This window comes from Dothidotthia symphoricarpi (assembly GCF_010015815.1).
Source record: "Dothidotthia symphoricarpi CBS 119687 unplaced genomic scaffold P153scaffold_15, whole genome shotgun sequence".
In the NCBI taxonomy this organism is placed as follows: Eukaryota; Fungi; Ascomycota; class Dothideomycetes; order Pleosporales; family Dothidotthiaceae; genus Dothidotthia; species Dothidotthia symphoricarpi.
Window position 1 is genome coordinate 804,463 of NW_022985022.1, and position 26,225 is coordinate 830,687.

The window sequence follows — 26,225 nt, forward strand, 5'->3', positions numbered from 1 at the left end:
CTTAGGTACTTTAGCGTATATATACTCTAGAGCCTAAAAGCTAGTATAGTAAGTATATTTCTTATTACTACCTCCTTAGTTACTTCTACCTTAGCCCTGTAAGCGTTATCTACTAAATAAGGCAAAAGTAATAAAGTTAGTACTAGCCTTAGTAAGTCTTTATTATTCCTTACTAATAATATTAGTAGTAAGTTTATTAAAGTTCTTTAGATTTTTAAGGTTAATAATTAATAGGTTATTATATAGGACGCTAATCTAGTAATTATAGGAGTTATTAAAGTTATATAGAAACTAGAGGTTTATAAGCTATAGAGGTAAAATATAGTTTTTATTAACTAATTAAAAATATTGCTAAATTATATTTAGCTTATCTTAAAATTATATAACTAAGCTATAATTTATAAGGTTAGACTTTAGGAATTATTAAAATAGGATATATAGATAGGCACTTCTAGAGGCTTTATATATACTAAGGTACGTAAATACCTCTTATAGTATACTATAATCTTAAATTATTAATTAGACTATTAGTATAAGAGTATTGTGTAGTAGTTTAAAGGTAAGTAGTATATTATTTAGGTAGCGCTTAGTAATATTATTTTTAGAATTAAATTAGGGCTTAAAGAAAGACTAGAACTTTAACGTAATAGTAATTAATTTAAATTTATTATACTATTTATTATAGTTCTAGGGCTCTTCTAATTTTAGCTACCTTTTCTAAGCTATTAACCTAAGCGCTGTATTTATATTAGAGTAATTTCTTAAGGAGTTCTTTATAAGTCTAATAGCTATTTTAATAACTTATTCTATTATAAATATTTTAGCTATAACAGCCTAACTTAAGACTAGCTATACTATAGTTAACTTTAGAACTAACCTTATAGTACTTATTTTAGTGCTAGTATTTTTATTATTAGTTAGTTCTGCTATTACAGGACTTATTAAATTAGCTAGTATTAGTACTATATATATATTATTAATATTAGGTAGTAATCTCTACTATTATAGAGTTACTTATTTATATATTTCTTAAGCCTTATAGGCTTATTAAGTCTCTATCCTAGTAGTAGTGCTATTAGTATAATCTAAAGAAGGTAATTTATTATTATTAAATAGAGGTTAGTTAGGTAGAGAAGTAAAGTCTAAAGTACCTATTTATATTTTATATTATATAGGCTCTAGTAGTTTATTAATATATAAGCTAAGGTCTATTATTATAGTACACTTTTATATACTATATATATTTAATAGTAGTAGCACTAGTGTTTTTAACTAAATAGAAGCTGTCTACTGCTATAATATATTTTTAAATTGTAGTAAAATAGCTAAAGATTAGAGGTTATAAAGTTAGTTATTATTATTATTAAGTTATTAATTATATAGTTAAAGTTCCTAAATTTTTAAATACTTAGTAGAGGCTACTATTTAGGTTTAGCTTTATTAATTTATAGCTAGTAAAGATTTAAGTAAAATAGTATTTTAGTTACCTAATCTATTATTTTACTTAAGCCTTTTAAGACTTTAATTTAATAGCTCTACTCTTCTATAGTATTCTTTAGATAATTATTAGAAGAACTGTAAATATTAATTATTTAGGTTAGGTATTAAGTTAGGTATTATCTACCTTTCCTAGCCTATACTTTTAATTATTAGTTAAGTATTTTATTAGATATTTAGTTATAACGCTTTAGGTTTTAGCTACTTATAAACAGAATAACTATAGTACTAGGTACCTAGGAACTATTATTATATAAGTCTTTTTATATATTTAAACGCAGTTATAGCTACTTTTAATTTATAAGACTTCTTATTAATAAAGCTATACTTCTATTATTAAACCTAGAGGGATTTATTTATATTTTACTAGTCTTAACGCAATTATAGTATAGGGTATAGAGGTAGTTAACTCCTTTACTCTAAATATATACACTAATTTTGTATTTTTAGAAATAAAGGTAATCTCTAGTATTTATAATAATAGGTAACTTCCTTTATTTATATCCTTTAATAGAGTAAACTTATCTTAGGATTTAGAGAGGTAGCTTTAAGTACCTATTTAGAATAGCTTTAATTATACCTTTTTTAGGCATAATCTTTTTAAATTAATATTTAATAGTATTAGCTGTCTCTTTAGCTTATTATTTAATAATAGGTATTTAGTAGTAATTACTTAGTAATACTGTTTTTTATATAATATATAAACTTATTAGGAGAATATAGGTAGTAAGCTAATAAGTCTTTAATTAATTTGTTTAAAGTAATTAGGCGCAGTAAAGCGCTAGGCTTATAACCTGTTAAAAGGATAATTCTTTATTAACTAACTACCTAGGATAGCAGTAGAATATCTTATATACTTTATCTACTGCTTACTCAGCTATCTACGCTAACCTTGTATTCGACAACAAATGCCTCGCCATGTCAAAGACACAGTGTCCTCCCTCAGCATCCGTATCACGGCTAAGCCGAGAGATGCAATGAGCAAGTTTCATGCCGCTGGAAGACCAGATCTGAAACAGCAAAGAGCACGCCCGGTCTCATGGGCGTCCCAGACTCATCTACACAGGCATAGCAGGTGTCAGCGGGGCCGTCCCAATCAAAGACCCCGCCAGGGTTAGCACATTGCAACACCATCCGCCATCCAGGTCGCGCCATTCCTATATATATCATTCACCGCTCCTGCCCGACACTGCACCCTACACTGACCCGCCAGCAAACTCCAGCGTACATAACCAACCTTCCAATCTCCCGTGCCTATCTGCAACTCCCATCCACCACGATGCCCCACACATACAAGTTCAACGTCGCCATGAGCTGCGGTGGCTGCTCCGGCGCAATCGAGCGCGTGCTGAAGAAGCTCGATGGTGAGTACTCATGCGCCGTCTGACGCGCCTTCCACCGTGTGCTGGTTGCTGACCTTCTGCAGGCGTCGAGTCGTACAACGTGTCCCTCGAAACCCAGACCGCCGAAATCGTCGCCGCAGACTCGCTCTCCTACGACGCCGTCCTCGAGAAGATCAAGAAGACCGGCAAAGTCGTCAAGTCTGGGGAGGCTGATGGTGAGCCGAGGGACATCTAAACGGAGCAGGAGCTGGCCGTATGCGACGCATGTCCTTTTAGTAGTGAGCGATGGATTCTTTGACAAGTTTGTGGTTGAAACGCTGTTGTAGCAGTGGTCCTCGATGGACGCGATATAAATATACCCTTTCCTCCTTCACATGCGCGCGCCTGGCTTGGATGTGAGATTGGATGCGCTTCGTTGCATCGTTGCGTTACGGCCTCGAAGCGGTTCAGATGGTTCCCATTGTGTGGGGAGTGTGCAGCTCCCGTAAACACCTACCCATCACAACTGCAGCGCGAAGCAACGTAATCTTCGCGGATGATCACAACTCTGTGTGCCTCTGATACTGCCAGCATGCGCTCGGCCAACCGTGTGTTCGCGGCGTCTCGTCGTTCGCAGCCTAGAGCGGTCCTTCCCCATCGAGAGCACTCACGAACTGGACTCGGGACACTTCGCAACAACACATCTCCCCTGACCCACCCCTCATCTTCTTCCGTTACCATCTTGGTCACGATAAATCCTCCGCTGATGTAATTCCTGAGCAGATGACTGTCAGGCTTTTCCGCCTGAGCTTTGAGGCTTCTCGTTGTCATCATAGCTGCAACCTTAATCTCCCATGGTTCCGACTTGTTCCTCAAGCACTGCTCTCACAGCCACAGTCTAATCAGATTGGAGGCATCTGAAGTTTTAGATGCTCACTGCATTCGGAGTTCCCGCTGCCTGTGCCGCAGACCGAGAAGCGAGCCTCCCAACCACGGCGTTGCAAATTGTGTTGCCTGGCAGCCTTTCTCCACTCTGACGGCTACTTTCCTGCCATACGCACAGATGATCAAGATACACAACACTTGATCCTGGATATCAGATCAACGGACGTATTGACACGGCTTAAATCCGACGCGAGACGCCGCAATTCGTTGCTCTTCCCGTTGGCAACAGATGCGGATTGGTCGGGAATTGTCGCTACACGCGTTACGAATGTTCCCGAGCATACCAGTCTCCAGGAGCTGCACGTCACCATCGCAGATCCTCCCATATTTCGAGAACTTCAGGCAAGCGTGTCTCTACCCGAGATGACGAGTAAGAGCAGAGTCTGGTGGCTTTGCACTACGCGTTTTGACTTCATGATGCAACACCCTTCGCCAACAAGAATTATATAAGATTCTCATTGGAGTCGCAGGACTAGAAAGCATATATCTCAAGATTGGTCTTTGTCCAGTCACCTCTCTTCCAACTATTCTCACTGACATCTCCTACACATACTTCTCATCTTCCCAACTCATGCCTTCTCCCCCAAGAGGTTTCACTGCATTTCCGAGTCAGGCGGATCTATTCTACCTTTGCACAACATCCTCGACTTCTGAGGAGGACTTGAACATTCACTACCTACCTCCATCAAAATCCTCGTTACGAATTGGTGTTGTCATATGCGGCCAGGACCAAGTTCAACTTCTCGATCTGGCGGTTCTTGATCTCCTAACTATGATGGGAAGGAATAGAGTCAACAAGATGAAGGTCTCTGCTGGAGTAATCGAAGAAGCCGTGGACGAAATCGACGTTCGGTTTGTCAACGCAAGCGGGGAAGGATCGTTTTCCACCACGTCTGGCGCTCGCATACCAGTAACGGTGAGCTTTATCTCGGGTTGACAGTACGGCGAGCATTACCAACCACATTTCACAAGCCAACCTCCTTTGGTCAAGAAGAGAGTGTTCTTGGTCGCGTTGGATTCACCCGGTCTTGACTATCTCGTAGCCAACTGAGAGGATCTGACAGGGAGGTAAAGGCCACTATACCCCTCCATTACATCCACACCAAACAAATCCATCATATGCAAAAACTTACTGAAAAGCAGAACTCCTTCGCTAACGCACCACTCTTCGATATCCTCATGATCCCCGGTTCCTTCTCTTCAAGCGAACTATCTGTGCCCGCAACATCATTTCTCACCGCCCAGTACTCAAATCCATACCTCATCGCCATTATGAGCGTGGCATCAGGCATCCTCCACCTAGTACAAACCGGTCTTCTACACAACACACGCGCAACGGCGCCACATTGCCTGCTACCCGCACTCCGGCAACGTTACCCCGGGACAGCATGGCAGAAATCCCCCTGGGCCCGACAAGAGAAGATCTGGAGTAGTAGTTCGGCGATTTCAGCCCTGGACATGATGACGGCGTGGATGCGGGAGTATTTCTGGGATCGATGTGAGGCTGTGGAGTTTGCGTTGAATGCTTCGGGCATTGATGCCCTGTCCGAATGTAACTGTTGATGGGGCTGGTCTTACGGCATTGCATTTCCCGGCGTTTTGGAACCTTTCTCGACTCTGTGCGTTGGTGCGTTTCTATTCTGCGCTCGAAGCGTATGAGCTGTGTACAATATTGGAAGGTATGATATATATAATGGTGTGTCATGATTGATACTGGGAGCTGCAGCTGAGAAGACAGCTCTCTAGACACAATGTAAAGTACGAACTTCTCTGGCCATTATCGCACCCTTTTCTTCTTTGAAAAACAGTACCATGCAAGATCAGTATAAAAGCCGACACCTCCCCCGTGTTCATCCCCCAGACCTCCAAGGACCTAGAAGACAAGATCCCAAACTTCTCACACCAAAAACTACCTCAAGAAACACGCCGCCATTCAAAAAAAAACCCCCCAACATACAATCACAACCCCCCTCCATCCCCCAATCCCTCACCACCACCACCACCCCTACCCCTAGGCATAGCCCACCCCCCCTCCCCATCCCCCACAAACCACCCCGCAACAGAATTCTCCCCACTCTCAACCACCCTCCCACGCCCATACCCCACAACCCCCCCACCCACAGACGACGCACCCACAGACCCCACATACCGCTCTACGTCGGAAAACACACGGCTGTCCACCGCCGTGGTGCCAGCCAGCACCGGGTCTCGCGTCTGGAGTACGACGCGCGCTGTACGTTCATGTTCGTCCTGCGGCGGGAAGCGGCGCGAGTATGTTTTTAGGTCTGGGTCTGAGGGGGTGGCGAGGAGGAAGCGGGATAGTTTGCCTGCTTGCTGCTTTACCCTGTGGAGTGTTGTTGCTTGCTGTTTCTGTCGATGTGAAGCAAAAGGGACAGAAAGCCGGTCTGACATTATCGATAATTGCTCGCCTTTCGCCAGGACATACGAACTATCCAGCACCTATCTCACCAACGCGTCAGCTACACATACTTTGAACCGCCAAACACGCAGATATACATTCAACGCAAAAAACCACAAACACATACAGCACACCCCATCCCCTCCCTAACCCTCACAATCCGCTCATGATACGCCTCCTCCTCCCGCCGAAGCAACATCTGCTTCTCCGCCTCGCATATATCTCCCCGCGCGCTAATCTCCCGCACAATCCGCATATGCTCGTCGTGCACGGGCACGACGGCGGCGCGGAAGGAGCGCTGCTGTATATCCTCATGCTCATCCCCATCCCCAGCCTGACTAACGGACACCCCCCCCGTAGGCGTAGCACTCTCCGTCCCCCCAGCCATGGGCGACGAGCCAGCAGTATGCACGCAACGCCGCTGCTCAGACGCCCACGCGCGGTCTTGTCTGCGTCTCTGCGCGTCGACGTCTTTATCCGAGTGCATGCTCTTGCGTGTGCTGGTCTTCCGCGGTAGGGCAGGTGAGGGTGTCCATCCGCTTAGCTCTCCGGACCCCCATTCTGCGCTGTCTTTGTGGCGTGGGGATGTTGGGTCTGCGATTCCGTAGCGGCGGAAGAGAGCGTTTAGGGGGGTTGTTGTGGGGGTGGTTGGGGAGCTGTTTACGTGCTTTTGTGCGGAGTGGGTGGTGGTGGTTGGGGTGGATTGGGTTGGAGGGTTCGCTTTGGGGGGGGTTTTGCTGGTGTTTGGAGGGTTTTTTGCGCGGAGGAGGCGGAGGGGGTTTCGGGGAGGGATGGGCGGTGTTTTTTCTGTGGGGTAGTCCATTTGGGGGCAGTGAGTTGGAGGGCTGGTGGATGTGGATGTGGATGTGGAATGTGGATTTGACTGGGCGGCGAGAGAAGGAAGTGGGGATATCTTATCTCGGGGAAAGAAGAGCAGAAATACTAGAAAAAGACGATGTATGATTGCGCTGGACAGAAGCGTTTACCAGCATTGAATTGTGTTGAACTGAACGAAAATGTCTGCCATGTCAGACTACCAAACCCTACGACCCCTCAAACAGTCAGTACACAGTGACATGACACACTAATGCCCGTGAAGCACTGCGTTTGCCTCCCACGCCATGCCATGGTAGCTCACTACCTGCCAAACGCCCAATCCAATCCAATCGTCAGAAGCGTCTGCATATATATGTATCGTATCTCAAAAAGTGCCAAGCCGTAGACATGTAGACGTGAACCTCCAAAACCGTCCCGTCCCCAGATAAACAAACAATGTGTAGAAAGGTATCTCCTCAACGCCAAAGCTCCAATGCTGCTATCGTGTGCCACTGCTCACGGGCGATGCGGTGCGGAGATAAATCGAGACGTATAGAAGGATGAAAGCAGGAGTAGCTGACTGAGGAAGGGGGAAGGGAATATCTCGCTTCAGTAAACATTACAATGAACAGCCTGCAGGAAGATGTGTGCGTGTGCTACAACACCCCTGCTGCTCAACACGATGGTGCATTGAATCGGCGTGTCACGAGTCTTGGTCTTTCATTCTCTTTCCTTCGTTCTTCAGCCTCTGGTGGACGAGCTTGAGCGACTCAAACGTCATCATTGTTGTGATGGCGGCGGGGACGGCTCGGACCATATTGGTGCCCATGCCGTTGTAGAAGGCTCTCCAGCCCTCTTCGCGGAGAATGACGGTGAAGGTTTTGACGACGCCACGGTAGCGGGGCATATTGACCATGCCGTCGGACGATGATGTGCCGGGGGGACGCGTCTGGTGGCCTATACCGTGCCGTCCACCGCGGAACGATACGTGGTCGTGTGAATTGGTGGGAAGTTCTCGTTGTTGCGTCTGTAACCTGGTGCGTAGGACTTCGTGGGGATACGTAGCTGAGGTTGCAACGATTTTACTTATGAAGGTTGCGGCCATGATGCCGGGCCAGTGGACGTCTTCTGAAGTCGCATCCGCCTTGCCCATTTCCAAGCCGGTGAACTTCATCTTGAGAAATTCGTACAGTGGAAACTGGATGGCGACGTGGGTGAGGCCCAACAGGGCAGGGGCAAGACCAGAGTAGAAGGAGCCGATGCCTTCTTTGGTGTACATCTTGTGGAAGGCGTCGAAGGTGTTTTTGTAGTGCCATGGCGGGCGGCTTTCCTCTGCGGCGCGCGCGCTCACTTGGGCCATCAACCTGGTCTTGACGACCCATATGGGGTTGGTGACGAGCGTCGAGCAGCCCCCAGCGGCGACCGAGGCGAGCGTGCGTGCGAGCCACTTGTTTTCTGTTGGCGCAGCTACGTCAGTCACGCAATGGCAAGACTGCACATGCACACTCACCCATTTTGGTGGACAGATAGTCCCTCGTCGACTCGTAGGTGCTCATGTAGACGGCCCACGTGGGGATATAGCCGAGCAGCATTGGGCCGAGCCCTCTGTACAGGCCGCGAACACCGTCCTGGGTCCATATCACCTGTGCAGTCCCCGTGAGGCCCTTGTAGACGGCGCGCGTGGGCCCCGTGTAGGTGCGCGGGCGGAAGGAGCCCTGGGCCTGCAGGCGCGTCTTGATGACATCGAGCGGGCACGTCACAATGCCCGAGGCAACGCCGGCGGTGGCCCCGCACAGGGCGTTGACGGGGCCGTCGGGCAGCTTGGAGATTTTCACGGCGAGGGGGCTCCAGGCGCGACTGCCATTCGGAGCTGGCGGGTCCTGGCGCGGCGCATAACCCTCGGAGGCTGCAGTCGCCGACGGCGCGGGGGTGTGTGTCGACATGGTGGAGGCTGGAGTCACGGCGCGGTCAGGGCCATTCTCAGGGCCGGCGGCAGGTGAGGGTGGGTGTGAGGGCATACAGGCCGTCCCCTCTGGCCGCGCCTCAGTGTGCGAGCGGGACCCCGCAGCACTCGAGTAGCACAGTGTCTAGCAATTGTCCGGCTCCATTGACGGGCGGGCTGGGCGGATGGTCGGTGTGTGGGCGGCGGTCGCGGCGGCGGGCGGTGGGCAATCGAGGGCGTCGGCGTCGCAGCGTCGTGGAGCTCGAAGCTTGCTTGACAGATGACGAACGAGGGGACTGCAGGCGTTCGCGTGCCAAGGCGAGACCCACCTGGCCAGGCCGACCAATTCGCTTGCAGTCGTTTTGCCTGACTGGCCGAGACGACCTCACCACTCTCCGACCGAGCAAACTGCAATTGACGGCACGCCGCCCCCGACACGCCCGCACACCGCCGTCGACCCCCCGCAACCATGTCTGCCCCCTCGCTCGCCCCCTACATCCTGAAGCGCCCGTGGCTCCAGCGCTGGGTCAAGCCGCTCTCCAACTGGTACTGCAATGCCGCCGGCTACAGGCAGCTCGGCCTGAGGTACGGCGCCCTGGAGGACGAGTCTGGTCGCCATTCTGCTGTGGAAGACTGCGACAGGCTGTCGAGGATGCACCATGTCTTGGAGCAATGAGCTGACGCGCACCGCCTCGCAGGGCCGATGATATCCTCCCCGAGGAGAACAACGTCGTCCAGACCGCCCTCAAGCGCCTGCAGCCCCAGGCCGCCTACGACCGTGTATTCCGTCTGCGCCGCGCCATCCAGGTACTTTCGACCAAGTTGTGGACATGACGGAGTGGGTGGCTAATGACCGCAGTTGTCCATGTCTCACCAGCTTTTGCCCAAGGATGAGTGGACCAAGCCCGAGGAGGTGAGAAAATCGTAATCGCCAGACAAGACAGCAGCTGACAGGCTACAGGATGTGCCATATCTGCAGACCCTCATCGAGGAGATCGAGACCGAGATGGCCGAGCGCGAGGATCTCGAAGCCATGGTTGTGACCAAGAGAGAGAGGAATGCACAGACTGGCCATTAGGCCATGTATATACCGCATGGACGCTTTCGAGATGGATGGGTTGAGTTGAGCATTGTCAAATAGAGTGTATACCATCAATGTCTTTTGTACGAGACCATCTCTACTGAATTTCAAGCCACGCCAATGATGTGAACCATAGTCGGACGAGCGAGGACTGACTCTCAGCACATGCAGCGTAACTACATATCGTCATCTGTTCATCAACTTCCTCACGCAAACTATGCATGTCTCGATTAGGCCTCACGCTTGTTACATGCAACTCACTTGGCCCAGTCCACCTCGCAATCACCTCTCAACTCCCATATCAATGAAATCCAAACAATCTATCCAACCAAGATGCAGACACATGCTGACCGAGCTGATCGCCATACCTGTGGAGATCTGCATGACGCAGTGAACATGATGTGGGATGTCAGCGCGCTGTCAGGTGCCCAGGCGTCCAACCCCAGCTTCCACGGTTCAAGCTCCCCACAACATCGCGTCAGCTCCACACTTACCCAACTAACAGCTTAATGCTCTTTCGAGCCAACCCTTCCCTCGCCCAAACTTACAAACGTATAGTGAGTTATCTGTGAAAAGTGTATCATTGTATCGGACGTCGACTAAATGACGTCAGACATCGACTTTCATCGCAACACAGTACAGACCACTCAGCATGTCTCTCAGGCGCTCAGCTCGCAACGTGACAAAAAGCGTTGCAGACTCTACAATAGCAGATTCGCATTATGTCGTCGCGAAAAGCGCTACAAAACCCACACCTACAGCCTCCAAGAAACGCAAGAGTGATGCATCCACAGCATCACCAGAACAGGTCAAAAAGGCCCCAGACTCTGAATTTGCAGTCCCCAAAACACCTCTATCCAAGAAACGTAAAGTTAAAGCAGCGGAAGAGTCTCCTGCGAAAGCTTTACCCTTCACGCCAACTCCAGCTACTGTCGGTCTGATGGCGTCGACATCCAGATCTGCAGAAGCAGAACACCCCCTAGACGACCTTGCGTCCCTCAAACCACGCCCCGCCGGTCCCCTTGCAACAAACGCCCCCGTGCTAACACCCGATGGTTCGAAAGTTGTAGCCTACGCATCGTCTCCTCTGAAATCAGAACACACGTCGCCGCAAAGCGAAAATGCGTCTCCAGCTAAGAAGCGTAAGGCCAAGGAACTCGTACCCCCAGACGTCGGGGCCCTGAGACCACCAACCGCCACAATCGACACGTTGCTGAATGATGCCGAGGCGTTTTTGGTCAAAGTCGATCCGAAGATGAAGAGCCTGGTGGAGAAACACACATGCAAGATATTCACTCCCGAGGGGTTGAGAGAAGCTGTTGATCCGTTCACGGCGTTGAGCAGCGGGATCATCGGGCAACAGGTATACCAACACTCCATATTCCCAACGAAAAATATATATAATGATACAGAATGTTGAGGAAGAACATGACTAACACTCTTCCCCTAGGTATCAGGTCAGGCCGCAGCCTCAATCCGCAAAAAGTCCGTATCCCCACCCACCATCACCTCATAAACTCCAAGCTAACTCCCCCTCCCCACAGATTCACAGCCCTCTTCCCCGCCACCCACCCCTCCTTCCCCACGCCCGCCCAAGTCCTCGCCCTAGACCTACCCACCCTCCGCACAGCAGGCCTCTCCCAGCGCAAAGCAGAATACATCCACGGCCTCGCCGAGAAATTCGAGTCCGGCGAGCTCACCGCCGCGATGCTAGTCAGCGCCAGCGACGACGAACTGATTGAGAAGCTTGTTGCTGTGCGGGGGTTGGGCCGGTGGAGTGTGGAGATGTTTGCGTGCTTTGGGCTGAAGCGGATGGATGTTTTTTCCACGGGGGATTTGGGCGTGCAGTGAGTTTTTCGCTTTTCCTTCCCTCTTTTTGGGTTGTTTTGTTAATGGCGGTGGTGGTGGACGTTTGGCTGACCGGTGTGTGTGAACGTTATAGGAGAGGTATGGCGACGTATATGGGTCGCGATATCAGCAAACTCAAGGCTAAAGGCGGGAAGTGGAAGTTTGTTACCCCCCCACCCCCCTCGTTCCATCCCATCTCATCGCTAACCGCGCACAAGATACATGTCCGAGCAGGAAATGCTCTCGATAGCATCTACCTTTTCACCATACAGGTCTGTCCATCCGCATCCCCTGACCCATCATACAGCAACTAACGCGGCAACACAGGAGCCTGTTCATGTGGTACATGTGGCGCGTCGTAGACGTAGATGTGAGCGGCATGCAGGACGGGGATGCGTCGTGAAGGCGCTTTAGGTACTAAGTTGTGGACGAGAAGGGATGGATGGGGTAGATGTAACGAGTAGAGGTTCAAATGGAATAGAAGGAACAACTCCTACTATCTAGATAGGTAGACAAACTCTGCATTTCAAGCCGCACCGTTGCTTAGTATTTTCTTGCCAATGTATATCCTCTTCTTCATTGATCGATGATTCAAAACGTCGGGAAAGAAAATGAGGCGAGGTGAATGAGGCGAAATAATGTATCACTCACCTAATTCATCGCATGTCTTCGACACATCACCCCCTAGTAAACAAATAAACAGCCGATGAGATGGATGAACGAACAAACAAGGAAATATACACATTTCACCGTCCTCAGCGCGAACACGACCCGCTTGCTCGCTCGCTCGCTGTCTTATTGTTGGGTTTTATGAAGTGAGGAACGATATAGATATAGGGAGATGGAGAGCAGTGCAACTACTGCGACGGAGGCGTTGAAATGCAGTGATAAGACGAAACGACATTCAGGTTGCGGGGGGTCTACGATCTACTTGTTTGTCTTCGTACGTGAGATTTATTTTGAGTTTCCGTTCAAGGGACAATCAATGGCGAGTGAAGTGACAAACAGAACCAGAGTCCCGAAAAAGTCTCACAAATAGCCTAGCTATCGGGTGGGAAGCGCTGCACTGGCTTACTGTGGTCCCCTCCCTAAGTTTAAGCCATCCTCCACTTTACGTGCTAATCTCCAATTCGACAGAATCAGCGATTAAGATAATTTTGACCAATCTGTGAGCGCGCTGAGAGGCACTTTGAGGTGGCGAATGGCTTCAACTTAGGGAAGGGACCACAGTAGAGAAACATGGTGGTGGTGGTGGTGGTGGCTTGTGGTGAAATGCGAACAGCTTAGAGTAGCGAAATGTCTTAACAAAACAATACTCGCGCAGAGAATAATAGCTACCGTACAGGAAGGTCTTGGTCTGCAGATGACAAGACGGGTAGCGTGTTTGTTTGCTTGTTGTTCGGATATGCTGTGTTGTATTTGCTATGATCTAGTAGGTTTCCGATGAGCACAGGGTATGTACTCAGGTACGCGAGGTACATGTTGAGATTTGTGTCAATCTCGGATTTGCACGCCGAATTTACATGCCCGGGCGCGCGCCTTACTCATGGTACCGACACGCCGCAAAGATACAGATCGAAAAGTGTCGATGAATTGGGTTTGGGTTTAATGAGGTGACGGGGGCAAAAGGAAATGTTGAACCCCTCCCCTTTTTCGCCGATGGGTCGATGCGTTGCGTGCAGTGGATAGAGTTGCTTGGGTGATTGCGGTGGAGATGTCGGTTGTTTAAGTGGAGTTTGCCTGTTGGACGTTTATTGGGAACTCTTGATGCGAGGTGATCATGGAGTGTCTGTGGAGTTTTGCTGCGATCTTCAGACCGTCTCTGGAGAACCTGGGACACGTCGGAGGTATTTCGTCTCGTGCTTGGAGGCGATGGGAAGGGGATGTGGAACTGGCCAAAGCTTGTGCACATTTATGAAGCATGTGCTTCTTGTAGAGAGTTTAATATGGAGACCCGATCGGCTCAGGGTGGCTTAGATAAGTCGATAAACAACCCATGTTGATGGTTGGACACGACGTCCATGGGTCCCTGCATTTGCAACAGCTCGCAATATCGCAACGTTGATCAGGATAGACTGGCTGCAAATCAAGCTGTCGTGTACCTATTTTCGTTGCTCGGAGACGACAACCTTGACACATGTCAAGACCGGTTTATTGATCGTTCTGCAAGACGGCGGGAGAGTATGTATACAAGGAGATTTGATGACCGTCATTGCGCGGGTCGGGAAACATGGCAATCGAGAATCAAACCGCATTGAGCAACAGAGGCAGGGGGTGATATTGTAAATATGATGACGATGTGGATAGGAGTTGGAAGGGTCGGCCGCACTTGCCAAAACAACATCGATCCAATTCGAGCACGAGCAGGGTGCAGGGGTCCGCCTCGGCCAAGGACGCGCAAGCATGGCCAACTTCCTGCACCTGTTCAGTGGCGGACGCGACAGCAGACAATCGTGTTGAAGTGGATACAGACGTGGCAGCTGGCGACGAAAGCTGCGAGACTGTGAGGTGCCTCGTTAATTCTTTCATGCTGCATCTATGCTAGGGGCAACCGTCAGATGCTTCGAGCGCGATCAATAACCGATCCCGCAGAGGCTCTACAAAAACGATAACTGCTACCGGCAGCTAGGCTGAATGACGAATAGTGGTTGCCTAGTGTTGCACAGTGGCGTTTGCAAGTCCAGATGCATCTTTGAAATTACTGAAACCAGCGTAGAAAATGCATGCAGGGCTGGATATCGTTGGGGCTGTGTACAGTGAGAGGAAGTTGTCAAAGACGGTCGGGGGAGCTCATGATATCTGGTGTGGGATCGCAGACACGGAATTGCCACTCGTCATTAAGGAGGTGCTGGCGATATTCAGAAACACCGGCGATTTCAGTCGCCTGTCGAAAAAATCCTGAAAGCGTCTGAAACTGTGGATCTGTTGCCACGGCAAAGTCTGGGACTGATTGCAGACTTCCCAGGCGCGTACGAAACCCGCCAGATGCGTCGTCGTCTGCGGGGAGTTCCAGCGCAAGCATCGTTGCCCAACAGTTCATTCATTGCAGCGGACGCGAAATCAGAAACGCGCCAAAACCAATCATCGGTGGGCTCATATCGGTAGTGCGGCCGTCGATCCAATCTGCGTCCCAACCCGGCTAGTGCGCGTGTGTGGTCGCGCCTGCCCAAGCTCGCCGTCTCCTTTTCTTGAATGTGCTTCTCTCGACCTGCTCCTCTCTTTCGTTCCTTCCGCCACTCACTTCTGTCCAACTACGGCTTCCCCGGCACACCCTGTGTCACTACTTACTTTTAATACTTTCGTTTGATAATTCTGTCCCTCTCTCCAGACATCTATCACCCCGTTCCCACAGTACTTAGCCCGCCCACGGAGCGCGCAGTCTTAATCCGCCAGTCCCCTACACAGTTTGTAGATCCATTGCCATGCCTTCCTTCATGAAGACCGTCCTGCCAGTTCTGGCCGCCGCCAGCACCGCCTATGGTACGTCTAATGTCTCTTTTTCACAACAAACAACACACGACCACCCTACTAACAAACACCCACAGGCGCCTGCTCTGTTTCCGGCACCACCACCATCCAGAATGCTGGTGACGCGACTGCTATGGCGTCGTGCTCGACCTTCTCTGGCAGCATCGCCATTGCGACCGGCACCACAGACGACCTTGCCTTCGATGGCATCGAGAAGCTGAGCGGCGACCTCATCGGCAAGAACGCCCAGATGGTCAAGCGAATCAGCGCCAACAAGCTCAAGGAGATTGATGGTGACATGAACTTCGACGGACTGCAGCGTCTGTACAACATCGACTTCCCTGTCCTGAAGACAGTCAACTCTATCGTGTGGAACGCCCTGCCCGTTCTTAACACTATCGGGTTCACTTCTGTCCTCACCAAGGCCGACAAGATCGACATCCAGAACACTGGACTTCGATCGCTCAACAACATCGATGTCTCCGAGGCCAAGACCATCTTCGTCGCGAACAACGGTTACATCACGAGCGTCAACCTGCAGTTGGGCAACATCTCCGACGCAATGACCTTTGCGGACAACAATGAGGCGCTCGCAATCAGCCTGCCCAACCTTACCTGGGCCACCAACCTGACTTTCCGATTCGTCGGTTCCCTCGAGGTGCCCAAGCTCGAGACCCTGAACGGCTCCCTCGGTCTGTACAACAACGGATTTTCCAACTTCTCTGCCCCTAGCTTGACCAAGATCGGCGAGGCTCTTGCCATCGTTGCCAACGACGAGCTGGCCAACCTTACCCTCAGCTCCTTGACCTCCATCAACGACAACATCCAAATTGCCAACAACACCAAGCTTGATGCAATTGACGGTCTCCCAGTGCTCGAGAGCATTGGTGGTGCCTTCGACTTCAGCGGTAACTTCACCGAGTAAGTAAAATCCTGTATAATCAACGAACATCTACTAACGAGTACCAGTGTTTCCACTCCCAAGCTTGACGATGTGAAGGGTGCCTTCAACCTCCAGTCTTCCGAGAACATCACCGAGGCCTGCGCATTCTACAAGAAGCTCCAGTCGCAGAAGCTGATCCGCGGAAAGTACTACTGCCAGGGCGCTCTCGTCGACCCCGGAACGGCTGGCAGCACCTCCTCCAGCAAGAACAACGGCAAGACCGGCGCTGCCTCTACCCTGAGCGCGGTTAACGGTGCCCTTGGCCTCGCTGCCATGGCTGCTGTTATCCTTTTCTAAACGGTTCATGACTCTGGCGTTTCCATCATAATTGCATAGACTATTCCCGCAATTTGGTTTCCTGTGATAGCATATAGCGTTCGTCATGCGAGCGTTTAGGCTTGAGTTGAGCATTCGAAGACTGGGGTGGCTTTGGAGATAGGTTAATGGATCAGTATGCATCACTTGCGTGTGTTTTGACTACGATGGTCGAATTGCAGCAGAGTCTTAATCAGTACAATACGGGCTGCTCTTCTCCGACACGGCCGTGCGGAATGGCACGACGTGGTAGGGGAAAAGTCTGTGCCCTCGCTCCTCTTGCTTTGGGTGGATAGGTGAGATTTCTGTTAGTTATCTGTCATACATGGGATAAATCAAAATGCATTGCTTGCTCCTCTTCTACTTCTGTCTCGTTGGCCATCAGTTGCGTGATGCTTGGATGTTCACATGTTTTGTCAGTGATCTGAAGATTCTTAATCATTGCTTTGCTGCCTCACTCTTTACTCGTGCTGAGAAAAGTGCATGTTTACCTCGTACTAACGGTACTGGGATCAAGCTCCCCATCCCCGTTGCCATGGATGATGTTGTGCGACCTTTTTGTCTCGGCTGCCCAGGCTCCAAAGCTTGTTCAGCAAAACCTTAAGTGGACAGCTGCATGTTTCTGCATCTACTTGCGTGTTTGCGTGGTTGCTGCACCAACGCCCAGAAAAGGAAGGAACGAGCGATGGGAATACGGCGGGTTTATCTTGATTTCTTCTTTGCGTGGACTATCTTGATTGGTTGATTATGTGAAGATTCGACCTGTTGGTGTGTGTTTACTTGGGGGTTGTGGATGATGATCGTGTGGGAATATGCGGGTTGGTTGGTGGGGGGATGTGTGCGTGGGGGGTCCCTTCTTGATATGAGGAGGGTTGGTCAAGGATGTGTGTCGATGCTGTTGATGTGTTGCTGTATCATTATCAGTGTCGGTATGACTTGTAGGCGAAGACGTGCTGTTTTTCGATGGGCGTGTCGGGGCTGTCGACGTCCACGTGTGGCTGCGGTGTCACCATGATATATATATACACACTGGATCTCACAGTATGTGCAGACTAACCGACGGTGGTGTAGCGAATGGGTAGGGATGTATTCTATATCATTCCATTGTATTAAACGCATCCTTTGTGGACATGGTAGGTACCCATCATACGGTACAGTTAGTAGATAAGCTGGGTAGCAATGCATCACAAGTGTAAACGGACATGCCCACGTGCCGATCTCCGTCCGCTGGAGGCGCAAGCCCGGAAACAAGGATCCGGGCAGTTCAGAGACGCCCGGAAGCTTCGTTCCTGAGGATTCCCAGGGTGCGATGCAGCAAGCCTGTACGTCCATGTACCCGTTCCATATGCATCCGCCACGTCCCATTATTCCCCCCAGAAGCACCCCGTCCAGACATCCACCTAGCCTTCTTCATTCTTTCTTTCTTTCCTTCTTCTGCACGCACCGCAACCCGTTATTTTGGGGATGGGATGCAGTCAGTCCTCGTGACTGGACGGATTCTCAGGCCGATAACATGGCATTGCATTGCATCTCCACGGACCGGTTAGGCAGTCTAGTTGTAGTTGGAACTGATCAGGTGGGTCGCGAAAGCCAGCGAAGCGTGCGAAGCCTCCACCGGGCCTTCTTTTTGTTTTGTTTTGAGCCTGCGAACGGTAGACGGCGTGTGGTGTGATATCATATCACACCACGTCCCTCCACGCGAGGCCAACCCGTGGAAATGCGTGATTAGACAGCATTGGATGCCAGGCTACCGGAATTACTTCAAGATGATGTGAGAACTCGCTGCGAGAATGTTTGTTGTTGTAAGGGACGGGTCGGATGTGGGTGCCGAGCCATTTGGGTAAAGTGAGGCTGAGACGTCGGTTGGAAAGGGGAACGAGAGATGTGATGAAAGAAGAAGTATGGCAAGGTGGAGATGTGTTTATTTTTGATTGTTATACTGTGTTGGAGAGTTGGGAGTTGGGAGTTGGGAAGCGAATGTGCGACTGTAGTGGTTCATGGTGTATTTGACATGTGTCGTTGAGCAGATTTGAGGTCCGGGTACATGTCATGGTGCGGGATGTGGGGGGAGTATTAGAGATAAACTTTTTCTCCAAGATGCCAATGCAGTGACGCTATCTATACACATGAAGTTAAAGAGGGGTAGATAACCTCGAAGGAGGCAAAGAACAAGGTTCAAAGGATATCGAGAACGACATAAGAGAAGATAAGCCCTCGAAAGGAGGGTTATGTACGCCCCGCGAACCATGAGCAAACATTGCTGGAGTAAGCAAAGACATCATCCATCTCTCATCGCAGCAGCGTATCCGACTGAGAAGGACGGATACAATCACTCCCTCCACGCTTCAACTTCGACTCCTCGACCCTTTCCGACCAGTCATCCTGCACAATCCGCTCAAACATGAACCTCCTCACCCGCTCAGCATCTGCACCCTCTTTCATCAACTTCTCAGCGTCGTCCCTTAACCTCGCCCTCTCTCTGATAACATCCTCGATAACGGTAGTCGAGTCCCGTATAACCCATACGGCCGCCTCGAGATTATCAATCTTACCGTATCGCAATGGCTCGACATTACTATACTTTTTGATATCCCCGGAGACGTTGTTGCCTTTTAGTTCTTTCAGCCCGCCTTGTGGGTGGCTTTGTCGTGGGCGAGCAGTCTGTGGCAGTGACGGGTTGAGGGACAAGAGTTCGTTTTCGAGGAGTGAGAAGACCAGGGTTTGATCATAGCGGCGGCCGGCTTCTCGGTCCGATTTCGCAACTTGAGAGGACGAGGTGGTGACTAGGGTTTGGCGAGAGAAGAGGACTCTGTCGTGGCGTTTCTTGCGGGATGTTTGTGGAGCTGGGGATACCTCGGGACTGGGAGTGAGATTGCCACACTGGGAGCATGGTTTTCCCGGGGAGACGAGAATAGCGTCACCTTTCTCTAGGCACGAGGGGCATCGATTGTTGTGTTGGCGGGGTTCAGGGTATGGAGAGTATCTGGTGTGGCGGTTCTGCATATGCAAGCGGCGGCCAGTAATCGCGTGGTTGTGAGGGAGGTCAAGACTGTATGAAGAAGGTATGGCTGGAGATGTGGAACGAGAAGGCCGATCGTTTGATTGGTTGGAGGAAGAGACCGAAGAGACGGATAGCCTACGCGACATCACAACCATGCTCCGAGGAACGTAACAGTCAACTGCATCCTGGCGAATCGGAGGTAGTTCTATGGCTTCAGGGCTGCTCGAGATGGTCAGCAAGGTGCCGAACCAGTACCCGGCCGGGTAAGACTCGCAATAAAAAGGTCGGTTGCTTGATCAGGCCCATCTTCTCGCGTGGACCGCTATACAACCCAAGTGTTGTTGGATCAGGTAAATGGAATTGATACATGATGATCAAAAATAGCTGGCGTGGAAAAGAAGAATAAGCAGACAGATTGTTGGAGTCGAGACCCAAGTTTAGAGAGTTGATCATGCAGGCAGGATGAGACTGAGCCTGTCAGAAAGAAAGAAGGAGAGATCACCTTTATACCTCTTGGTAAATTGAGGGCATGGCTTTCTGCAGCAAAACGCTGGACAACGGCAGCGCGGAAACGGACAGACTGAGTTATGGTATGAGGCTTCAAGGCGCAGGCGGTAGTGTACATGCGTTTGCCGGTAGCAGAAGAGCAAAGGTAAAAGCCGTTTGCACAGTACCGGATAAGGGATCGTATGTTGATCACTGTGGCGTTTGCGATGCGTTCTCATATCCTTGTCTCCTGAAGCCTGGCTTGTACAAGCGACGGGAGTGTATGTACGCCATTGTCTCGCGTCGACAAGGGAAGCGCGTTCTTGTGTAGGACTCGTGCAGTCGCACTTGCCGCCTTGGCCTGACTCTGACACTGAATGTTGTACGAAGAGACAGATATCTTGGTCCTTCGACGTTGATCTCCAGGGGCCGAAGTACTGCTTCATAAAGCTGTTCGCTCATGGCTTTTGCACAGTATCAGTGTTACCAGCTTTACAAGAGTCCTCGGAGTTTGTGATATGGAGTAGCACCCCTCCATCTTGTTCAGTTTTGGTACGAGGCGGGCATGGCGGAGCTAATACCTCCCTGCGTTGTGCACATATGAAGGTATGTCGGGACGCACCAGTAGGAAGCAAAGCCTATAGCCCTGTCGAAGACTATGCATGCGATCTACGGCGGCCTGTCTGTTTCCTGCAGCTTGGATTGGGTAGGATGCGGGGCGGTCGATACTTTTCCAATGGGCTGCTGCAGTTACGAGATGAAAGCCGTGAAAGGTGATCAGGGGGAATGGCTGGGCTGGGCTGACAGGGTCCGGAGTTATCTCCGCTAACAGCTCGTGGTATCTTTTATGACCTTGTCTTGAGTATCTGGCATATACACCGATTGTCTCTGACAGCCCCGCTTCCGAATCTGCAAACTGCTTGGCGCTCTGATCCTCTGGATCTAAGATATCTGATCTGTCGTCATACGGCTACATCCTCCTGACCTCGATGCTTCTCCGTGTGTTGTGTCTGACAACAGGCTTCTTGATCTCATGCCTCAAACCCTTTTTGGCCAGTATGGCAGATTGTGGGAGTTGCAGGATGTGAGTGGGCGAACTGAAACATGGGTTTATCTCCGATTCAGCTCCAAAACTTGCCCTCGTGCACTTCTTGTTATCCATGGCCATCAGGTGCCTTCAGGTGCCTCCAGAGACAATGCATTGTTGTGAAGCCTAGCTCACATAAGCTGGAATGACGTATTTGCGGATGCGTACAAGCGCATGTTTTTCACCGAGGCCTGCCTTCTTTTCCTTGACCACATCCACCCAGGAGCCCAGAGAGTCGTTTGCTTATCCTCTTTATGGTGGTGGCTGGAACCGTCACCGAGCAAAGCCACACGTGTTCGTGTAAGGGGGTCGCCTAACAACGGGCCGCGTACGCTAGGACTAGACCTATGACGTGCGTACCATATGGAGTGTTTCCAAACATGGGACCACCAGACGGCCAGGCGGGGAGACGGGGAAGATTGTGAGGCTCGTTGTCAACGGCGGCTGCAGTGCACAGCTAGTGCGGGGTTATTTCGGCCCTGCCTGCTGCGAAGACGTTCGCGTGTTGGGCAGGGGTGCGCGATGTTCCGTTTGCTCCAATGCTCCACGTGTGAAGCAATTGGCGAGAAGCACTGCGAGAAACGCAATTGAGGGCCAGACACAGCAGAGCAGCGACTCGGGTCAATCGAGAGCTTTCTTTCTCTGTATATGAGGCCTCGTCATCAGTAATTGGCCGGCCGATCCATTTAGCGCAGGGTCGCTCTCTTGCACGCTCGCCAGTTGACATTGCATACATTTCCTTCTCGGTCCCAACTGCGCTCGCTCGCCGCCAGTCGCTCTTTCCTCGTCGCGCTCCCACAACACGCTCCTGCGAGTCGACCCGTCTGTCGCTTCCTCTTTCTCACGACACGAGCTCGAGCCTCCTGAGACGTCTCGCAACATCGCCGTTGGCCATACATACGTCAGCAGCTCCACTCCACCCAGCTTCGCGCGCCGGTCGCGACTACGAGCAAGCTGGCTACACCACAGTCCCAGCTGCCGGCCCTCCCCAAGCAGCGCCAGAGGAGCAATACGGACACGCTCCGCGCGCGGAGTTCGTCGATCCTCATATCACAGAGCCGAGGGGAGGTTGAGGAAGAAAAAGGCGCCCCAGGCGCACGGCATCTCAAGATGCTCTCCAGCAAAGGCTACTCGTGGAAGGCTGCCAGAGCACGCCTGCCGCCCTACCGCCAGGTGCTGCATACGGTGCGGAACCCCAAGTTTCTGCTGTCGCTGGGGCTGTGCACCGCCGTTCTGCTGCTATGGCGGTCAATGGGGTCGGCCGCCGGCGAGATGCAGAAGTTCCACTGCTGGGGCCCTTCGAAACCCCCAATGCACATGTCAGCCAACGAGAATGCAGATTGGCACAGGCACCTCCAAACACCCGTACTGTTCAACCCCCACAAGCCCGTCGAAGTCAGCAACAGAGACATCCAGCACGTCGATCTCAACGCCGTCAAGTCCACCATCGACGCAGTACGAAACAAGGAGCGAGTCCTCATCCTGACCCCACTGCGCGATGCCTCCTTCTACCTTGCAAAACACTTTGACCTCCTCACCCAGCTCACATACCCACACGACCTGATCGACTTGGCCTTTCTGGTCGGCGACTCAACCGACGATACAACGGCAGCGCTAGCCATAGAGCTCGACAGAATGCAGAACAACCCAGATGTGGCCTTCAGATCCGCCATGATCGTCGAGAAGGATTTTGGCATTACCCTGTCGCAGGACGTCGAATACAGGCACAGCTTTGCAGCCCAAGGGCCGCGGAGAAAGGCTTTGGGCAAGGCGAGGAATTACCTGCTTTCAGCTGCCATGAAACCAGAACATAGTTGGGTGTACTGGAGGGATATCGATATCGTGGACAGCCCTGCCAAGATCATCGAAGACTTCATTGCGCATGATAGGGATGTACTCGTTCCGAGTAAGTGCTCCAGCGCACACATACACGTATGCAGACTGACAAGCCACAGATATCTGGTTCCACAGATACAAAGAGGAGAAGGGCAAGATGGTCGACATTGAAGGCCGATGTACGCCCATGCCCTCCCATCTACCATTGACCCCCCACTAACATTCACCAGTCGACTACAACTCCTGGCAAGAATCTCCCTCCGCCCTCAAGCTCGCTGCCACACTCGACAAAGACGTTGTCCTCGCCGAAGGTACCCTCTTCCCCTTCCCACCCCCCACACACACAACCCCCCACCTAACACTACCCAGGCTACAAAGAGTACCAGACAAACCGCATCTACATGGCCAAAATGGGCGACTGGCGCGCAGACAAGGACGTAGAAATCCCCCTCGACGGCATCGGCGGCGTCAACATCATCGTAAAGGCCGACGTGCACCGCTCCGGCATCAACTTCCCCTGCTACGCCTTTGAAAACCAGGCCGAAACAGAGGGCTTCGCTAAAATGGCCAAACGCGCGGGCTATGAGGTCTACGGACTGCCCAATTATGTCGTCTGGCACATCGATACTGAGGAGAAACCTGGGAATGGTTAATCTGTGGATGGGGTCGGGCGTAGTCGGGGTAGGCGAAAATGGTGTATTTGGTTGGGAAGAGGGCAAGACGTTCGTCTTTGCATGTTTATGGAGTTGCTGCATATACGTTCTATGGACGTCTGCTTTTGGGATGGTGGGGGGTTCTTTTAGATGGATGAAATGTTTCTTGTGCCGATTATCAGCGGGCTGGCGTATCGTATCGAGAGCTATTGACGAAAAATAGATTGAGTGGGGGGGATTATGTCTGTCTGTCTGTCTGTTTGTCTGCCACGGGCGCTTTTCACTTGTTCGACTCTGTACTACAATGTGAGATTTCATACTATTTTCTTTTGGATGCGTTGGTGAACAGGATTGTTATAGATGTTGAGTATACTTCGAGACAACGTTGCGTTCTGTTGCGATTCAATAGAGCTGAATATTCATACAAACGAACAAATAAATGGTGGAATATCGCTAGACCCATATATACCACACTTCTCAGATGGAGCACCCTTGGCCATCCAAGAACACGCAGATATAGCCACACCCTAGTAAAACATGCAACGAATTGCTGCGACGGCGCATCATCCTTGCAAGAGCCGGGGAACGCCGTCCTCTTAGTGCTCATAAATGCCGGCGTGGAATTTGCGTTCGTCGTAGTAGTGGGCGCGAATCTTCCTGCCTCTGTACTCGTAGCCCTCGTCGAATCGATTGACGGCCTGCAAGCGCATGTTAGAACTGATCAAAACGAAGAGGATATGTAGACCTACGTTGAGGGCACTCATGACTGATTCGAATAAGATGTACACGACGCCGTCCTTGTTGGATTCGTCGATTTGGATGTGTTCAACAGGACCAAACTAAGCGCTGTTAGCATGTGGTACCACAGAAGTGCAGGAAGACGTACCTTGCTGCTGAAAACCTCGCCCATGTCCTGCCGAATACCTCCGTCGTTCCGTTCGCGATTCTCATCCCAATCAACGCCGTCCACGCAACCCCAGGTAACGACAACGCACGACTCCGCGCCAAACTTGCTCGGCTCATCTTGCTGATTCCGCAGACCTCCATGCACGTCCCAGACCATTTGAGACTTGATTTTCGCCCCATCGTCGTCGAAGCCAGCGGTTCCTTGTGGCACTTTTCGCTTCTTGACCTCGAGGTGAGTGACCACACCGTCGTTGTTCTTTCCTAGACCTTGGCCCTTGACATAACCCATTTTGGCCATCATAGCTTCTGCTTTACTGATCTTGGGCCGCTTGGCAGGGCGCTCCTCGTATACTGGTTCATTCTCGGCATCTGCCATGGGTACATCAGGACGTTCGTAGCGAACAGGGGGCGCGGATATCGTTGCATTGGCGTAGCGGACTGGAGGCGCGGATATCGTTGCGCTGTGGTAGGGCGTATTCGAAGATGTGGAAGTACCAGGGGCGTCGGCTGATGGAGCTGGCGGGGGTGGTGGAAGCGTATTGGTGGGTGCTGGGGGTGGCGGCGGAGGAACTAGGTGCTGTGTTTCTGTAGATGGAGGAGGCGGTGGAATAGCGTCGTTCTGTTGTGGAGGAAGAGGCATGCGCCGAGCATACTCATCGTCGTCCGAGTCATCGTCTGGGATGTTCGCAGTTGGTGCGTCGTAGAAGGACGGCGGGGCAAACATAGATTTGGGAGCCGAGGTTGGAGCTTTCGAGCTTGACGAAGAGCCAGGTCGAGAGGCATTGGAAGTTTCACTGTCGTCGCGAGATTTGGATGCTTGTCCAGCGGCTCCGCGCAAGAAAGCATTGAAGTCTTCTATTTTGCGTCTGTATCCACCACTGGCCCTGTACGCTTTGAGGTTCGAGTATCGCTCAGGCTTATGCGGGGCCTGGGGGTTCCAGTATCCAAATTGCTTCTGGAATTTCTTCATCTCTTTCTTCTTCTGCTTATCCTCCCACTGGCGCTGCCTCCTCTCTTCAATAACAGCAGCATCATCGTCGGCAGTGCTCCGGTACCAGTCGATACCATGTTGCTGTGTCGTAGTAGCAGTCGGGGCGGGATCCGAGGAGCTTGATGATGCCACAGGCATGAGTGGCTTCTTCACAGTGGGACCAGCTTTTTTGGCCTGGGGGCGCTTGATGTTGTGCGGGTTGTGAAAGTGAGATGCTACACGATCACATGAGTTGTGGTTGAACGGTGAGGCATGGAGCAAATCAAGTAGATACCAGGTGCTTTCTTCTGCTCGGCCTTTGCCTGTTCCGCTGAGAACTTGACAGGCGCAGCGGAGGCGACAGTCGCATGAGCATATGGATTGGGAAGGCCCGTCCGGGCGTACGGGTTGGGTAGTCCATAGGGGTTGGGTAGGCCTTGCGTTTTCTGTGGTTGCTGATCGGCCATGTTAGCAAGAACGGCCGCGTAGACGCTGCAGTGAAAGACGACAACTGCTGCACGTCGCTGCAAACGGAGACCGCTGCAAGATGTTGGAAATAAGTCGTCAGATACAAGAATAGGTGGCTGCCAGAGACAAGTGCCTGGTGCGCGTAGTGCTGAAGATGGTGGGATGTGCAGGTGGCTTGTTAGAATGTCGAATGAGGAAAGCGTGACCTCGTGGAGTTCGCGT

At 51.0% G+C, this 26,225-nt stretch overlaps 10 protein-coding genes across 10 annotated transcripts; 5 read left to right on the forward strand and 5 right to left on the reverse strand.

Annotated features, from left to right (window-relative positions):
* Positions 1 to 2,776: 2,776 nt before the first annotated feature.
* On the forward strand, positions 2,777 to 3,075 carry P153DRAFT_387899 (uncharacterized protein; the record flags this gene model as incomplete). Its single annotated transcript, XM_033670697.1, has 2 exons — positions 2,777 to 2,861; positions 2,924 to 3,075. 2 exons carry the CDS (start codon positions 2,777 to 2,779, stop codon positions 3,073 to 3,075), a joined length of 237 nt encoding a protein of 78 aa, XP_033521745.1.
* Positions 3,076 to 4,213: 1,138 nt separating this feature from the next.
* Positions 4,214 to 5,422, forward strand: P153DRAFT_64707 (uncharacterized protein). The gene is made up of 2 exons (XM_033673321.1): positions 4,214 to 4,680; positions 4,908 to 5,422. The coding sequence occupies exons 1-2, from the start codon at positions 4,336 to 4,338 to the stop codon at positions 5,325 to 5,327; spliced, it is 765 nt and encodes a 254-aa protein (XP_033521746.1). The 5' UTR covers positions 4,214 to 4,335; the 3' UTR covers positions 5,328 to 5,422.
* Positions 5,339 to 7,006, reverse strand: P153DRAFT_433141 (uncharacterized protein; the record flags this gene model as incomplete). Its single annotated transcript, XM_033673010.1, has 4 exons — positions 5,339 to 5,424; positions 5,576 to 5,637; positions 5,914 to 6,134; positions 6,311 to 7,006. 4 exons carry the CDS (start codon positions 7,004 to 7,006, stop codon positions 5,339 to 5,341), a joined length of 1,065 nt encoding a protein of 354 aa, XP_033521747.1.
* Positions 7,007 to 7,702: 696 nt separating this feature from the next.
* On the reverse strand, positions 7,703 to 9,745 carry P153DRAFT_433142 (mitochondrial carrier; the record flags this gene model as incomplete). The annotated part of the gene is made up of 4 exons (XM_033673011.1): positions 9,390 to 9,745; positions 9,271 to 9,349; positions 8,510 to 9,031; positions 7,703 to 8,466 (listed from the first exon to the last, which is right to left on the reverse strand). The coding sequence occupies exons 1-4, from the start codon at positions 9,600 to 9,602 to the stop codon at positions 7,703 to 7,705; spliced, it is 1,578 nt and encodes a 525-aa protein (XP_033521748.1). The 5' UTR covers positions 9,603 to 9,745.
* A 766-nt stretch (positions 9,746 to 10,511) lies between these two features.
* P153DRAFT_368664 (HhH-GPD family base excision DNA repair protein) lies at positions 10,512 to 12,411 on the forward strand. Its single transcript, XM_033668570.1, has 7 exons — positions 10,512 to 10,579; positions 10,636 to 11,385; positions 11,473 to 11,507; positions 11,567 to 11,869; positions 11,965 to 12,030; positions 12,089 to 12,142; positions 12,198 to 12,411. The coding sequence occupies exons 2-7, from the start codon at positions 10,675 to 10,677 to the stop codon at positions 12,271 to 12,273; spliced, it is 1,245 nt and encodes a 414-aa protein (XP_033521749.1). The 5' UTR covers positions 10,512 to 10,579; positions 10,636 to 10,674; the 3' UTR covers positions 12,274 to 12,411.
* A 1,466-nt stretch (positions 12,412 to 13,877) lies between these two features.
* On the reverse strand, positions 13,878 to 14,458 carry P153DRAFT_64755 (uncharacterized protein). The gene has a single exon (XM_033673323.1). The coding sequence runs from the start codon at positions 14,273 to 14,275 to the stop codon at positions 13,973 to 13,975; it is 303 nt and encodes a 100-aa protein (XP_033521750.1). The 5' UTR covers positions 14,276 to 14,458; the 3' UTR covers positions 13,878 to 13,972.
* A 437-nt stretch (positions 14,459 to 14,895) lies between these two features.
* P153DRAFT_368667 (uncharacterized protein) lies at positions 14,896 to 17,043 on the forward strand. Its single transcript, XM_033668571.1, has 3 exons — positions 14,896 to 15,350; positions 15,416 to 16,259; positions 16,308 to 17,043. The coding sequence occupies exons 1-3, from the start codon at positions 15,293 to 15,295 to the stop codon at positions 16,576 to 16,578; spliced, it is 1,173 nt and encodes a 390-aa protein (XP_033521751.1). The 5' UTR covers positions 14,896 to 15,292; the 3' UTR covers positions 16,579 to 17,043.
* Positions 17,044 to 18,885: 1,842 nt separating this feature from the next.
* Positions 18,886 to 19,599, reverse strand: P153DRAFT_387907 (uncharacterized protein; the record flags this gene model as incomplete). The annotated part of the gene is made up of 1 exon (XM_033670698.1): positions 18,886 to 19,599. One exon carries the CDS (start codon positions 19,597 to 19,599, stop codon positions 18,886 to 18,888), a length of 714 nt encoding a protein of 237 aa, XP_033521752.1.
* A 2,681-nt stretch (positions 19,600 to 22,280) lies between these two features.
* On the forward strand, positions 22,281 to 23,659 carry P153DRAFT_358960 (glycosyltransferase family 62 protein; the record flags this gene model as incomplete). The annotated part of the gene is made up of 4 exons (XM_033666838.1): positions 22,281 to 23,076; positions 23,126 to 23,185; positions 23,237 to 23,317; positions 23,376 to 23,659. 4 exons carry the CDS (start codon positions 22,281 to 22,283, stop codon positions 23,657 to 23,659), a joined length of 1,221 nt encoding a protein of 406 aa, XP_033521753.1.
* Positions 23,660 to 23,991: 332 nt separating this feature from the next.
* P153DRAFT_368671 (uncharacterized protein) lies at positions 23,992 to 26,149 on the reverse strand. Its single transcript, XM_033668572.1, has 3 exons — positions 24,546 to 26,149; positions 24,409 to 24,498; positions 23,992 to 24,357 (listed from the first exon to the last, which is right to left on the reverse strand). The coding sequence occupies exons 1-3, from the start codon at positions 25,692 to 25,694 to the stop codon at positions 24,256 to 24,258; spliced, it is 1,341 nt and encodes a 446-aa protein (XP_033521754.1). The 5' UTR covers positions 25,695 to 26,149; the 3' UTR covers positions 23,992 to 24,255.
* Positions 26,150 to 26,225: the final 76 nt, after the last annotated feature.

Coding starts and splice junctions, on each gene's coding strand:
- P153DRAFT_64755 (XM_033673323.1), bottom strand. CDS start 14,275: ATGCTTGCGCGTCCTTGGCCGAGGCGGACCCCTGCACCCTGCTCGTGC.
- P153DRAFT_368664 (XM_033668570.1), top strand. CDS start 10,675: ATGTCTCTCAGGCGCTCAGCTCGCAACGTGACAAAAAGCGTTGCAGAC. Junction 11,386..11,472: donor GCGGGATCATCGGGCAACAG/GTATACCAACAC, acceptor CTCTTCCCCTAG/GTATCAGGTCAGGCCGCAGC. Junction 12,031..12,088: donor GCTAAAGGCGGGAAGTGGAA/GTTTGTTACCCC, acceptor ACCGCGCACAAG/ATACATGTCCGAGCAGGAAA.
- P153DRAFT_368667 (XM_033668571.1), top strand. CDS start 15,293: ATGCCTTCCTTCATGAAGACCGTCCTGCCAGTTCTGGCCGCCGCCAGC. Junction 15,351..15,415: donor CGCCGCCAGCACCGCCTATG/GTACGTCTAATG, acceptor AAACACCCACAG/GCGCCTGCTCTGTTTCCGGC. Junction 16,260..16,307: donor TTCAGCGGTAACTTCACCGA/GTAAGTAAAATC, acceptor AACGAGTACCAG/TGTTTCCACTCCCAAGCTTG.
- P153DRAFT_368671 (XM_033668572.1), bottom strand. CDS start 25,694: ATGCCTGTGGCATCATCAAGCTCCTCGGATCCCGCCCCGACTGCTACT. Junction 24,499..24,545: donor GCGAGGTTTTCAGCAGCAAG/GTACGTCTTCCT, acceptor AACAGCGCTTAG/TTTGGTCCTGTTGAACACAT. Junction 24,358..24,408: donor CAGTCATGAGTGCCCTCAAC/GTAGGTCTACAT, acceptor ATGCGCTTGCAG/GCCGTCAATCGATTCGACGA.
- P153DRAFT_64707 (XM_033673321.1), top strand. CDS start 4,336: ATGCCTTCTCCCCCAAGAGGTTTCACTGCATTTCCGAGTCAGGCGGAT. Junction 4,681..4,907: donor GCGCTCGCATACCAGTAACG/GTGAGCTTTATC, acceptor ACTGAAAAGCAG/AACTCCTTCGCTAACGCACC.